Below are 12,891 nucleotides of genomic sequence, written 5' to 3'. Positions count from 1 at the left end.
AAATGCTTGTTTTCTTTTTTTTTCCCTCTGCTGTTTGCTATTAAAAGCTAATTTGGCCGGTTCTTCTTCCTCTAAAGAGTGGTTTTCAGGAATAGAAATGGCCTCACTTTTCTCTAAGAAGCCATGCAAGGAGGTGAAGACAACAGGAATCCTCCTCCTCAAAGAGAACTTGGATGTCCAAGACAAAAAGAGAGCGACAGTGCACGTCACCTTCCTGGCTTTTCCTTTATTTTGGTTGTTGCGACAGATGCGTGTGTGGGTGTATTGCTTCACCTATTTATTTGTTTGTCTGTGCTGTAGCATGTATTCTAGCTGCAGTTTCTGAACTCTGCCTCTTCGGCTGTTACTGCTGAGGTATTTAGCTATTTTGGATCAAATATCTCCTGATTCACAGCTGTTGTCAAAACACCAGTGAATTTCAGGGAGTTCTTTAATAGAACACATTTGTTCTTCTGCAAAACCAGTGTTGAAAACCTGTGAAAATTTCCTGTGAACAGAAAGCACTCAGGAAGTATTTCTCCCAGGAGGAAAAAACTCCTGTTCTGCGAACAAATAAGGAGGCAGCAGTAGTTGACTCAGCATACACTGTATGGTTTTGTTTTTCCTATTTAACCTATAATCCAGAGGTCAGGAGGCTCAATCTGAACTCTTACTAAATTGAATTAATGTTTTCTCTTAAGCATGTCTGCTCTTTTGATTGCTTGAAGGAAATCAAAGATGAAATGAGGGCTGGGTGAGAATGTCCTTTGCAGGAAAATAATTTATTTCTATCCGTTTGATGTTATTCAAACCTGCAATGTAAATACTGTATCTTTGGTATAGGAACGTTTTTAGCTTGTTATATACACTTTACCTTGTTCTATAATATGGGGTTTATGGGATTTCTTAGGGTCTCCAGGTTCATTTAGGGATAAATCAATATTTTAATGAAAGATATAGTTTAAAGTGTTGTTAAAAATTGCATCAAAATTAGCAGAAATATGTTTTCCTCAGATGTCCTCTTGGGGTATATTTGTTTGGGTAAATATTGAGAAAACATTCTAATTTTGCGTACTTTTACAGTGAGATGAGGGGCATAAGACTTCCAAGGAGCAGCTGAGGGAGCTGGGGCTCTTTAGTCTGGAAAAGAGGAGGCTGAGGGGAGACTTCATCACTCTCTACAACTACTGAAAAGAAGGTTGTCAGTCTTTTCTCAGGTGACGTGCTAGAACACAGGGAGAGGGCCTCAAATTGCACCAGGGGAGGTTTAGAGTGGATATTTGGAAGAATTTCTTCTTGGGGTGGTCTGCATTGGAATGGGCTGTCTGGAGAGATGGAGGAGTCCCCTGGAGGTATTTAAGAGATGCGGGGATGTGGCACTAAGGGACATGCTTTAGTGATGGTACGTGGTAGGTCAGGTTGATAGCTGGATTTGATGATCTAGAAGGGCTTTTCCAACCTAAATGATTCTGTGGTAAGCAATTAAAAAATAAAATAAACACCAACAAAAACAAGAACTGTGATTCTATACAGTTTCAAAATACTAGCTTGTATGGTTGAAGTAATTTAGTTTTGATTTCCCTATTTTTAAAAATTCTGTTCTCAGCTTGATATTACATGTTATTTCTGTTGTGTTGCAGTATTTTGGGGTTAGACTTTTTTCCCATGACCTTTATTCTTACATTCAGATTGAATTTTATTTGTAATCATAGTATAACCAACAAATACCTAGGAGCAAAATGTTATTGTACTGTTTAGCACCTGAACAGCTATTGCACATAGTGGACGAAGATGGAAAATAAGTAAGGTAGAATGGTGGCGTGGTGACTAGAAAACCAACAAGATTTAAAAAGTCAAAAATTAGCAAAACGCCAACTTCTTCAGTGCTTGAAAAGGCTAGTTGGCTGTACTAGCAGCACCAGTGGAGGAGATAGATAATTCTGAAGATAGACAGACAGAACTGAAGAAGGGTGACTTTTTTAAATATATTTATCTGAAAAGTAAATTAATTTTTTTAAAAAGTTGCTTTTTTCTTTATTTGACTGAAGTGTTTTCTGCTCAATTCACTTCTTATTTCTCACTCAAGTTGGATGCTTCATTAAATATAACAAAATTGCAGTTAGCTCTATTTCAGGTAGTTTAGTAACTGGAGTGTGTGTAAGATGTAGCCTAATCATGTCTTTTTTTTTTTTTTTTTTTTTTTTTACACCAAGATGTGGAAAATATCCTTAGTTTGAATAACTGATATTTAATTTGTGCTTACAAAATTTGCAAGAAATGCAGGGCATTTTGAAATAGTGTGAATCCAACTTTTAATAGGATAGATTTAGATATCTGCTGGAAACAGAACTACCAACCTTGTGTTTTAGTAACCGCAGTTTCTTGGTCTATGTAACCTGTTGACTTCACATCAATGTCACTATTAGCGTTACCGAGTTTTTGTGTGACTGCTCGTTCTGTGCTACTCACGAGTCATTTGGTTTTTAATAAACTGAGACATCTTTGAGATATACCAAAGTCCGCATAGCAGAAGATTGATTAATGACAGCACAGAGCTGTATCATTCTGGAAACGACTCCACAGTAGACAGTTGCAAATATTTTGACTTCAGAATAATATTAAATGAAGTAAATTTGATTAAAAAAAACAAAAAGACTTTCTTGATTTAATGTATGATGTCCTTAAAGTCCAATAGAAACGAAGTAGAAATTTAGAAAGGGGAAAGTTCTAGGAAGTCAGACTGCTGAGTAAGTGCAATATTTTTTTAATGTGCTTAAACAAACAGCTCATGCAGCAATTCTCTAATGGTGGGCAGGTAATTTGTGTGGCTTACTCTTAGATCACTCTCATAACTTGCTTGAACTTGCAACTGTATGAAAAGTGGCTTTTATCCATCAGCAACCAGAGCATTAGATCTCATTAGACCTCTTAATACGGAAGGAGCAGACATGTCCAAGTACAGTATCCGATTGTTCCATAGCTTTTCTTGTGTCACTTGGATGAGAGCATTTTCCACCTCCGTTCATCTTAATGCTTTGGGTAATAAAAATCTGGTATCCACAAGCCGAGTGTTGACTAGTAGTTTTGGCTAAATCTCCTGATGGTTCTTGTAGAATTTTTAACTTTTCTTTAGATTTTCTTTTTGAAGAATAGTTGAATCCCCATCTCTAGTATCTCTCTACCCGCTCAGCAAGGGAAATTGGAGCACAAATTCACCAAGCACATCATTCCTGGAACAAATTAACATCTTTCAGTTTATAGGCAAACCAACGTGCACTCTTACTGCTGCCCAAGTGCGTAGGTGAATTAGCAGTTGCCTCAAGGATCAAATAGCTCCTGGAAAAAGCCTTTGTAAGACTGATAACTATGCAGTGGGGAGACCGCTACATACCTTGGGCTTGCTTGGCGCAGAGCCGCTTCTGTTCAAGAGATGTTCTGACTTGAGGCTTTGACTCACTTCGGTTTGGTGTCTGTGCTGTCCCATTAGTTTCTGGTAATTGCAAGCTACTGTCCAGTTAGGAAAAGAGCCATTTTCAGACAAATACTGTTCTCACTCTCAGCCTGCTTGTACATGCCTTGTCATATGGAGATATTTCAAAGCAGTAAGTTAAATCCCATAGCAGTGTTGCAGTTTTAACCTTGAAGTCTCCTATCCTGGCTAAATTTTACCTTTTTTTAATTCTTTCCTGTGGGGCCACAAGGAACAGTCAGGTTTTCCCTGAAAACAGGGTTTCTACTTAGATGGCATGAAGTGAATCAGTCACTAGTGAGTCAGGCAAGTGCACCTGAAGTTGATGCTTCATAGACTACTGTATGCAAAAGTGTGACACAAATGAGACTTTTAATCAACGCAGTCTGCTTATGATAGAGATGTTCTTAGAGACATTCATATCGTAGAGAATGTGAAAAGTAAAACATGAAGTATAGAATGTGAAGGTCAAGGGCAGCCTTGGCTGCAGAGACCATGAAATGGTGGGGTTCAAGATCCTTAGGGCAGCAAGGAGGGTGGAGAGCAAGCTCACCAGTCTGGATTTCAGGAGATTTTGGTCTCTCCATTGATCTGCTTGGTAGAGTACTGTGGGATAAAGCCTTGGAGGGAAGAGGGCTCAAGAAGGCCAGTTAATTCAGCAAGAGCTCTAGCTGCATAGCTCAAGTCCCAGAAGGCAAAGGCAAGGACTGGGAGAATTAAGAACTTGCTGTAGGAGAGGATCTGATTTGATATTTGATATCACTGCCCGTGATATTTGAGATGTAGCAGTCTGGTGGAGTTCCTGCTGACTGGAGGAGGGGAAACATGACCCCTATTTTTAAAAAGAGAGAAAAGGGAGACCTGGGGATCTATAGGCTGCTCAGTCTCACCTCTGTGCCTTGCAGGCTTGAGGAGCTGATCCTCCTGGAAGCTGCTGAGGCACATGGACAATAGGGAGGTGATTGGTGGCAGCTAACGTGGCCTCCCTTGACCTGCTGGCACGCTTCTTTTGATGCAGCCCAGGACACGGTTGGCTTTCTGGGCTGCAAGCGCACATTCCCTGCTTATGCTCCGTTTTTTTTTTTGTCCACCAATACCTACAGATCCTCCTCCTCAGGGCTGCTCTCAGTCCATTCAACACCCAGCCTGGATTCATGCACTCATGAATTCATGGGACTGCTCCAGCCCAGGTGCGGGACCTTGCATGTGGCCTTGACCTTCATGAAGTTGGAACTAGATGATCCTTAGGGTCCTTTCCAACCCACACTGTCTGTTATTCTGTTCACTCAGAAGGAATGAGTCTTCTGAACTGATTTTTTTTTGGTTTTGGTGACCTTTTCTCGTTCATCTGAATGCAATGTGCTCAGCAAGGAACTGCCAGGTGACCTGCATGCTGTATTCCATTTGCTATCAGCTAGCTGAGCTGTTCTCTTGAACTTCTGAAGATATTTTCCCAGAGCAAGCACCTATCTGTTGGTCACTTAAGAAACTTGGCAGCTTTCTGGTACATCTAGCTGCAAGACCGAATCTTCCACTGACACATGAAATGTTATGCCTTTAATACAGCTGCAAGGCAGGGTGCCAAGTGGGGGAGAGCAGTGCTAGAGTATCTCTTACTGATACAGATGAGAGCCAGAGGTATTGGCTTTTAATAGTGCTTGTCATTCCGCTTAAGTGGGCCCATATTTTCCTATGAACTGATGTCTTGAAAAGAAAAAAAACAAAAAACCTGCAGGAAAACAAAGCATAAAACCCCTCTAGCAGCCCATCCTTCTTCCCATTTTTGAAGGTTATTTGTTAAGAGATGCTTTAAGCTGCAGGGCAATTTCAAGTGCCCTACAGGGGTAGAGGATATATAAGGAGTTCTAGTAAATGATGTCGAATTCTTCTATTTTCACATGTACAGGATATCCAAAGTAAAGCTAAAGGAGGATTATTCCTTTCCCTTTTCCTCTTGGCCCTCTGTTGCTGCAAGTTAAGCAACAGTTAATTCCCTAGAGCAGGTAACAGAGTCAAGTTTGATGCCTGGTAGGTATCGTGAGTGCAGATACTGGCCGCTCACCAGAGATAATTAGAACTGGAATCAGGTCCCTTCCAAATGCACTGTTCCACATTGAGCTTAGTCATCTTGGTACAGGTTGTATGTGGGACTTGGAGCAAAAGAGGTACTCAGCTTTTACTCCTTTCCTCTATCCAAGTTCAGAGGAAATGCTCACATGCTGCCCATTTTCTTCACTGCTGACTCTTCATTTTGTGCTATTGCACGTTAGGAAGTTAGCTCTTGGTGGGAAAAGTGATTGAAGGAATAAAAGGTGTATGTGGGGCCTTAGCTTTTGTGCAGTAAGTTTGCTGAATGAAACACTGAGATATGCTGGGAATGCTGAGAACTTTCACCCATGTAATGTTGTAAGTACATAGGTAATTCCTCAAGGGAATGTGAGGCAAGAAGGGGGCCAAATATTTGGCAAATGGAAGTAATAATCGTGAAAAGTTCTTCAAGCCACTATGTTTTTAAAGAGATGAAATGTATGGTTTCCATAATGATCCGAGTTATTTTTCAGGTAGGTCTCCACTTAGCTACTAATTTCCTGCAATTCTGGGAGTCATGTTGGAAATGCAGATAAATAAATTTTACACAGCAATTGTGGTTGTTTTTTGTTTTTGCTTTTTTTTTTTTTTTTTTTTTTTGCACTTAAGTTGTTTTCCTGGAATCTGTTGATCCTTGCTTAGGTAGGTGACTGTCTCATAAAAATGAGTTATTGTATTTCGTGAGTTGCAGTTCCACGATTTGAACTACAGGTCATGTAGCGAGGTGATAAATTTTGTGTCTGAAAATCCCGTTTTTAATCTTTTACTTCTTGAATCATAAGTTGGTTTGGGTGATTTTTTTGATATAACTCTGTTAAAATGTAACCTTTTGACTGTGGTGGCTAGGTAAGCAGTATCTCGTCTTTATGGCTTGGTTTTTCTTTTTTTTTTTTTTTTGTGTGTGTTTATTAAATCACTGAGGCAATCATGAAGTCCTCAGGAGGAAGTAAGTGTTGGAAACACATCTATTTTAGCAATTAGGGTCTGTTTCATGCAGGATGTAGCTCTGTAGGTACTGCTTTGTACTTGCATGTGTTAAGTAAAGCAACCTCCTCTGATGGCGTATGTGTCAGTGAAATACAGGCTAGAGATTACATCAACCATTTGGTAGGAATAAAAAAAGGTTATCTTTAAACTGATGCTATAAAAATGTTGGCCTCTTGGCTTTCTTCTTCTCCTTCCTCCTATTTTAAGAATAGAAAGAATGATGGGCAAAGAGAATCATGCTTAAACTGAATTAAAGTAACTCAGATCCATTCCAGAGGAGTACCTGAACAGAACAAAACAATTGTTGCAGCTCAAAAGTAGAAGTCTTTGTTAAATCAACCAGAAGAGAAACTACTTAAAGCTGTATGATATTTTTAACTCTTTCTCAGCAAGCGTTCACAAGTGCTATGTGCACAGTGAGGCTGTGCATTGCTGGTTTCAGTTAAGTATAATTGCAGCCCATCTCAATGAAACAAATTCCTGTTTGGCAGCTGCATCCTCAAGTAATGGTATAATTTAGTCTAAGCTGTTGTGTGCTTCCGTTTTCTGAAAACAAAAGGAGCTGGTGCAAAATAAAAGCCAAGTGTAGCTGAATGTTCTTGAACTATTGTCTACCTTGACTTGCACAGGAAGATCTGTTTTTGTAAATTTGACTGAACTGCTGGTTTCCTTCTCTTAACTCTTAATGAAGCTTCATAAAGTGGTGTTTTCTAGGGCATCTACGTGTTAGAAAGGCTGCTTGAAAAGCAAATGCATTGAACTCGATTGTTTTTCCTAGAGAGAAAGACAGGAGCACAGTGAGTCATTATTATCTTGATTAAGAGTAAGTTCATTTTATTGTTTCTTTCTCTTTGCTCATTGCAAATGGACTTGCAAAGTGGATGGGATGGGCAAACTGTTGGTCAAGTGCAGTTTCACAATTGCAGTAAGCCAAAATAAGGTTATCTGGGCAGGCATGAGAGCAGGGAGACTCTCAGTGGAGAAGGGAAAGAGAAGGGAGTATTAACATCTGAAGTTAGGCCTGAAGGGTAAGAAACCTGCTCCTGAAGATGTCGTCTTAAAAATACTAGCCAAAAAAGTGGGTATTTGACCTTCTACACAACTCTATCTGGCTTCTTCAGATTAAGGTGAATTTCTCTCTATAAGAGGATAAGAAAAATTAATGTCAAGTCAGATTGACCATGTCTGTTAGACTGAAGTCAGATAACTAGCGGTGCAAAGAAGTGGAGCAGAGCTGAGAAGTGAATGAAGGTGGTGGCTTAGTTTCCCAAGCTGTCTAGTTGGTCCAGTGGACAGGGAGTCTGAATCAGGGTCCTGCTTCACTTGGAAATTGACTTTTCTCTCAGCTGTCTTTTTGACAGGTAAATATAGCCACCAAGGTCTGCATTTGGAGGTCATACGTAATTCATCAATGTTAAAAAAGAGGTAAAGAGAAAAACCAAAATACCTCTCTCAAAACCTGAAGAAAGCTGTTCATTTTAATATTTATTTTCTATTTTTTTAGGAGGAATTTAGCATGCAGTCATACGTTAAAACTGGTAGTTGAGGGAGCTAGTGGAACCTTCAAAATTACCAAAATCATCAACTCAGTTGCATACCAATTTGCTTTGTGCTACACTAAGGGGTTGTACAGTGATGATCCTGATTAAAAAATGTTGCCTCTTTGTGAGTGCGTATCTGCTGAATGGTGTCTCAGAGCAGTGGTAAAATGTGAGACCCCACTGGTTTACAAAAGCAGGATTGAAGCATGGTTTGAGTTTGTATTCCAGGAAAGGTCAGGGATGGAAGATACTGACAGATAAGGTCTTGAATTCTTGAATTGTGAGGCCAAGAGATGCTTCTGAGAAATCTTCATGAGACAGAGAAGACCCCTAACCCAATGTCTTGCATTGTCAAAAAATAAAATAATCACGTGGAAACCAAAGCCAGCAAGTGATGGCTGGCAGTTCTTCATGGCCAGAGAGCTTAGGAATTGTAGGGAGGTTGGGGTTGGCCTCTTCTCGCAGATAACCAGTGATAGGACCAGAGGGAATGGCCTCAGGTTGTGGCAGGGGAGGTTCAGGTTGGTAATGAGGAGACATTTCTGCTCAGAAAGAGCAGTCAGGCACTGGGACGGGTTGCCCAGGGAGGTGGTGGAGTCACCGTCCCTGGGGGTGTTCAAGGAGAGGTTGGACGTGGTGCTTGGGGACATGGTTTGGTGGGTGACACTGGTGGTAGGGGGTGATTGGACCAGATCTTGTAGGGCTTTCCCAACCCTAATGATTCTATGATTCTAAATTACTTTAGTCAAGATGCATAGAGAGATTGTTGCTTTGTCTTCTTCTCAGTGTTTTCTTGGAGGGTGCTTGGTCACAGACGGGTAGGAGATGCTGGAGGGTCCCACAGAGGGAGGAATGAACCAGCAGAGGTAGAGAGTGTGACTTGAGCAAGTAGAGAGACTGAGGGAGACTGGTAGTTCACCTGAAGAACTGAGCACTTGAAAATTGAAGGTGTAAAGAGGAGTTTGTACCCCTCTTATTTTTGAGTTAGTGTCTTTAGAAGTTGGGTTTTTACTGTGAGACAACTTGATGTTAATGTAAATTCATAATGCATTTAGCACAAAGACTAAAAAGAGCGTTTCCCCCCCCTCCTTCCAACTGATTAAAGAAAAAAAAAATTAAGTTCAATTTATCTGTTTGAAGCATTGGTCCGAGAGAAAGTACTTGATTAGTACCTGAGTGATATCAATGTAAAAAATAAAGAACTTCTAAAGTATATATAAAGAAATCCTTAGAAAGTACAGAAGATGTTTATATATCAAAACCTGACTAATTTTTATGATAACAATATTTCAAAATACCAAATCTTTTATAAGAGCTGTAAAATCTTGGCTGGTTTACATGGTCATTTTAGAAACACACATTCTCTTCTGTTTGATTCATAACCTTAAGGCATCGCAGTGGATCCACCTTTTCCTTTTTTTCCCCTCCTCTGGAGGCATACAACACGCTTAGGGGCTGGCCTTTGTCTGTCATGCATTCCCACCATGACAGATTTAGCAAACTGCAGCTGAGAAGTTAGACTAGTTTGTACTTTCTGCTGCTTGTGCTGGGAAAAAGCTATTGTTTTCACTGGATCCCTGGCATGTTAATTATTTTGATGCCAAAACCCATACAGTTTTGCAGTTCTTTGTATTTTCAATCAAAGAATGCAGGCAAGAACAATCAGAAGTCCTAAAAAAGACCTTGTTATAGAGTCTCCGCAGCAGCGCAAGGATGCAGGTGCTTGTGAAGCAGAAGGGGACAGTCCTGCTGTAGTAGTGATGGTAAGAATCATTTAAACAAGCTCTCTCTTCTCTCTAGTAACTCCAGTTCTGCCTGAAACTGCTTAATTTGATGCTAACGAGAAGCTCAAGCTCGCTTGCTTAGGTATATTTCAGATTTGGTTTTGATTCTTTGTCTGTTCTCAGCCTTTTAAATTAATAAATTAATTTTGGCAGCCTTGGTTTACCAAGTCTTTGGTTCCCTCCAAGTGTGACTTTGGAATTTAGTTTCCATACCAGCTGCTTTTCAATGTCTGTCATGTCCGGGATAGTCTCACGAAGGGTGAAGACTTTACGCTTCAAAATCCATTCCAGCACCTGTATGTTTTTTTAACTGCTCAGTGTACCTTTCAGTTCAAATGTATTTAAACTATCTAAAGACTGCGTGTAATGGTTAAATTTTACTTAGATTTTCAAAGAACTGTCTAAATTCAGGTGTACTTATGTCAAAAGGTCTATCTTTCAATGTCTTCAATGCATGTTGTTCTGGGATTTAAAGTTTCACACGACTTTCCAGTGTGGGGAAAGGCAATGTTCCTGTATGTGAGGGAGGTGATCAAATAAAATCATTTTTTTCCTGTTGCTACACACTAGTTCTGTTGGAGTGGCAATAGGACAGCAAGAGAACATAATCAGCAAGCTGTAATGAATCCACCAACTCGCCGCAGCTAGGACAATAAACCTTTTCAAGTAACAGAGGAGGGCTGTTAAACACGTATCAGTAGAAGGAGGTACATAAATCATCCCCGTTTCATTTAGCAATATCTCATACTTAATTGCTGAGTAAAAGGAGGAAGGTCTCCTCTTCTTTGTCCAGCTGTGGTTGAAGTTAGCGGGGGCTGTGATCCTCACGCAGTGCCTCCCCTAGCCCCACTGGAATTCCTTGCTATGCATTTAAGACTCAAAAAAAAAAATTGGCGTACGTACTAATACACATCTGGGGCTTTATGGGAATTGTTGCTGTACATAACTGGGAGCTTACATGTGTGTTAGCAAGACAGATTTTTCTCTTTCTTTACATTGTTTTCTTTAGTTTCGCTCTGTTCAGAGCAATTGTTAGTGAAACATGTTTTTTCTCTATGGGTGTGTTCTCATTTCTGGTCCAGATTTTCATCAGTACAATATGAGCTAATCTTGTGTGTGCTTTCCTGCCTCTGGAATGTTTAACTTTATTTAGAACTGTTTTTATTCCCCCATGAATACTCTTGAGAGGATATTTAGTGTTTCTGCAGATACTTACAGTACTGTAGTCGATCACTATGTGCTTTAAGGGGGGGAAAAAGTATAAAAGGTCATTGCATTTACTTATAGCCATTTATGAAGTATGTCCTTTTAATTTTCTAGGAACTACTAGGTTTTAATATTCAGGGGTTGATACACCACCAGTGTTTCCCCTCCCATTTGATATTTTTAGATAAAGTGGGTGCATTCAAAACGAAGGTCAATATTTTAAGGGAGAACATTTAGGTCCCACATAGGTGTCACAAAAATGTCCTTGCCTTCCTTTTAGTTGCTAATTTTGTCTTAATCTGTTACATATATAGACAAGTGTATATATGGCATATAATTAGAGAATGCAGGATGTCCATTTTTGCTTTTTTTGGAGGAAATCTAAATGAAACGGTGCAAGGGGACTTTGCAGTGTGTGAACTGCTAGACAGAAAGTAAAAAGTAGGGCTGTGTGTTTCACTCAACAATAGCGTTTGGGTCCATTTTGGTTGCATTGGGCTGGGATGGTGCACTAGATTTTTACTTCCTTAGTATTTTTGTGCTCACATGGAGGTGTAGTAAAGTAACGAGTAAGGCCGATACCTTGCTAACTGGTGTTGCAAAACGTAAACAGCAGAATTTCAAGTTTGTAAGCCAGAAAACAATAGAATTGTACTAGATCACTTCTTGAGTCTCCCTTTTGGAACAGGGCTTCTGGTTTACTCTGGGAATACTTCGTGTTGGCTGTAGCCTAAAACATTCTTTCAGGTGTAGCTGCATTTCTCTTGTTTGGGGTGATCATGATATGATATACATAACATGATTTTTTTGAGTAGTCTTTATAATGGTTGGACAGAATCAGCTTTTTTTTTTTTTTTTTTTTTTTTTTTGCAATACGTATCCAAGTCTAGTAAACGCAGTTTACAAAGAGTCTGCCAGAATACTTAGGAAACGAAATATTTAGGGCTATGAGCACTATGTGATATTGAAACTATGCTGTTTGGTTGAGTGCTGTGCCTGAATTAAATTATTCTGCTTATAGTAGGATGCTAAAGAGAATAAATTTTGCATAATCGTTGTTAAAGTCAGAGAAGATCGCCATGTTTTTTTTTTTTTGTTTGATCATCTGCATAAAACAGGCTGTCAAATCTCCCAAGTGAATTCCTGTTTGAAATAAAGTCTAACTCTCTCTAAATCAAGGTTAGTAGTTCACCTCAACAGAGCTTTCAGGAGGCTAACTGCTTTTTTGATAAAGATACAGATACTTGTCTGAATTGTCTCGTTTCAACATTGAGCCATTGTGTGCTTGCTGCTTGAAACTGTGGTGTTAAAAGTTTTATTTTCATTTCCCTGTATCATGTTAGTCCCCTTGACAAGCCACTTGGTAGGTCAAACTTTTGTAACAGAAGTAAACTGTGTTCATAAAAAATCTTCTAAACTTAATAAATAAATAAATAAATAAATGGATTATTTTCCATGTTGAGAAATGGAGAATAACTTTGAAGAGATGGGAACAAAGTAAAACTGAAGTACTTAAAAAATATTAAAATGCGTGGTCCTGGGCAACCTGCTGTAGGGGTCCTGGCTTGAGCAGAGGGTTGGTGCCTCCAAGGTCCCTTCCACCCACAGCCATCCTGTGATCCTGTAGGTATCATTCTGCTGTCTTGCATAATTTTCAACACCAAGATGAGTTAAGTTGGGCTTCTATGAGAAGTGTGTAGAAAACAGAAGTCTGACAGTTTTTAACCCAATCTTCTTATTCCCTGGTTAGGTGGTGCCCCTTGGGATGAATGGCTCTTGTGGTGGCTGTTGTGCAGCTCACCAAATTAGCACACATGTTGTCCAGTTGCGCTCTGGT

The 12,891-nt window shown here is 39.7% G+C and overlaps 1 protein-coding gene across 13 annotated transcripts in view; it reads left to right on the top strand.

The window, feature by feature from the left end:
- DOCK9 (dedicator of cytokinesis 9) overlaps nt 1-12,891 on the top strand; it is a 126,887-nt gene that overhangs the window by 17,970 nt on the left and 96,026 nt on the right. For 2 of the 13 annotated variants that reach the window (XM_068677558.1, XM_068677475.1), the window contains exon 1: nt 9,539-9,827. The exons of the other annotated variants lie outside the window; for them this stretch is intronic. In XM_068677558.1, coding sequence (XP_068533659.1) covers nt 9,711-9,827 — 117 coding nt within the window. In that variant the 5' untranslated portion in view covers nt 9,539-9,710. Of the gene's footprint in view, nt 1-9,538; nt 9,828-12,891 lie in introns of those variants that run through there. 13 annotated transcript variants of the gene reach the window in all.

The sequence above is a fragment of the Anas acuta genome, chromosome 1 (assembly GCF_963932015.1).
Source record: "Anas acuta chromosome 1, bAnaAcu1.1, whole genome shotgun sequence".
Classification (NCBI taxonomy): domain Eukaryota; kingdom Metazoa; phylum Chordata; class Aves; order Anseriformes; family Anatidae; genus Anas; species Anas acuta.
Note: the sequence above shows the minus strand (reverse complement) of the source record. Positions and strands in the feature narration are given on the sequence as shown.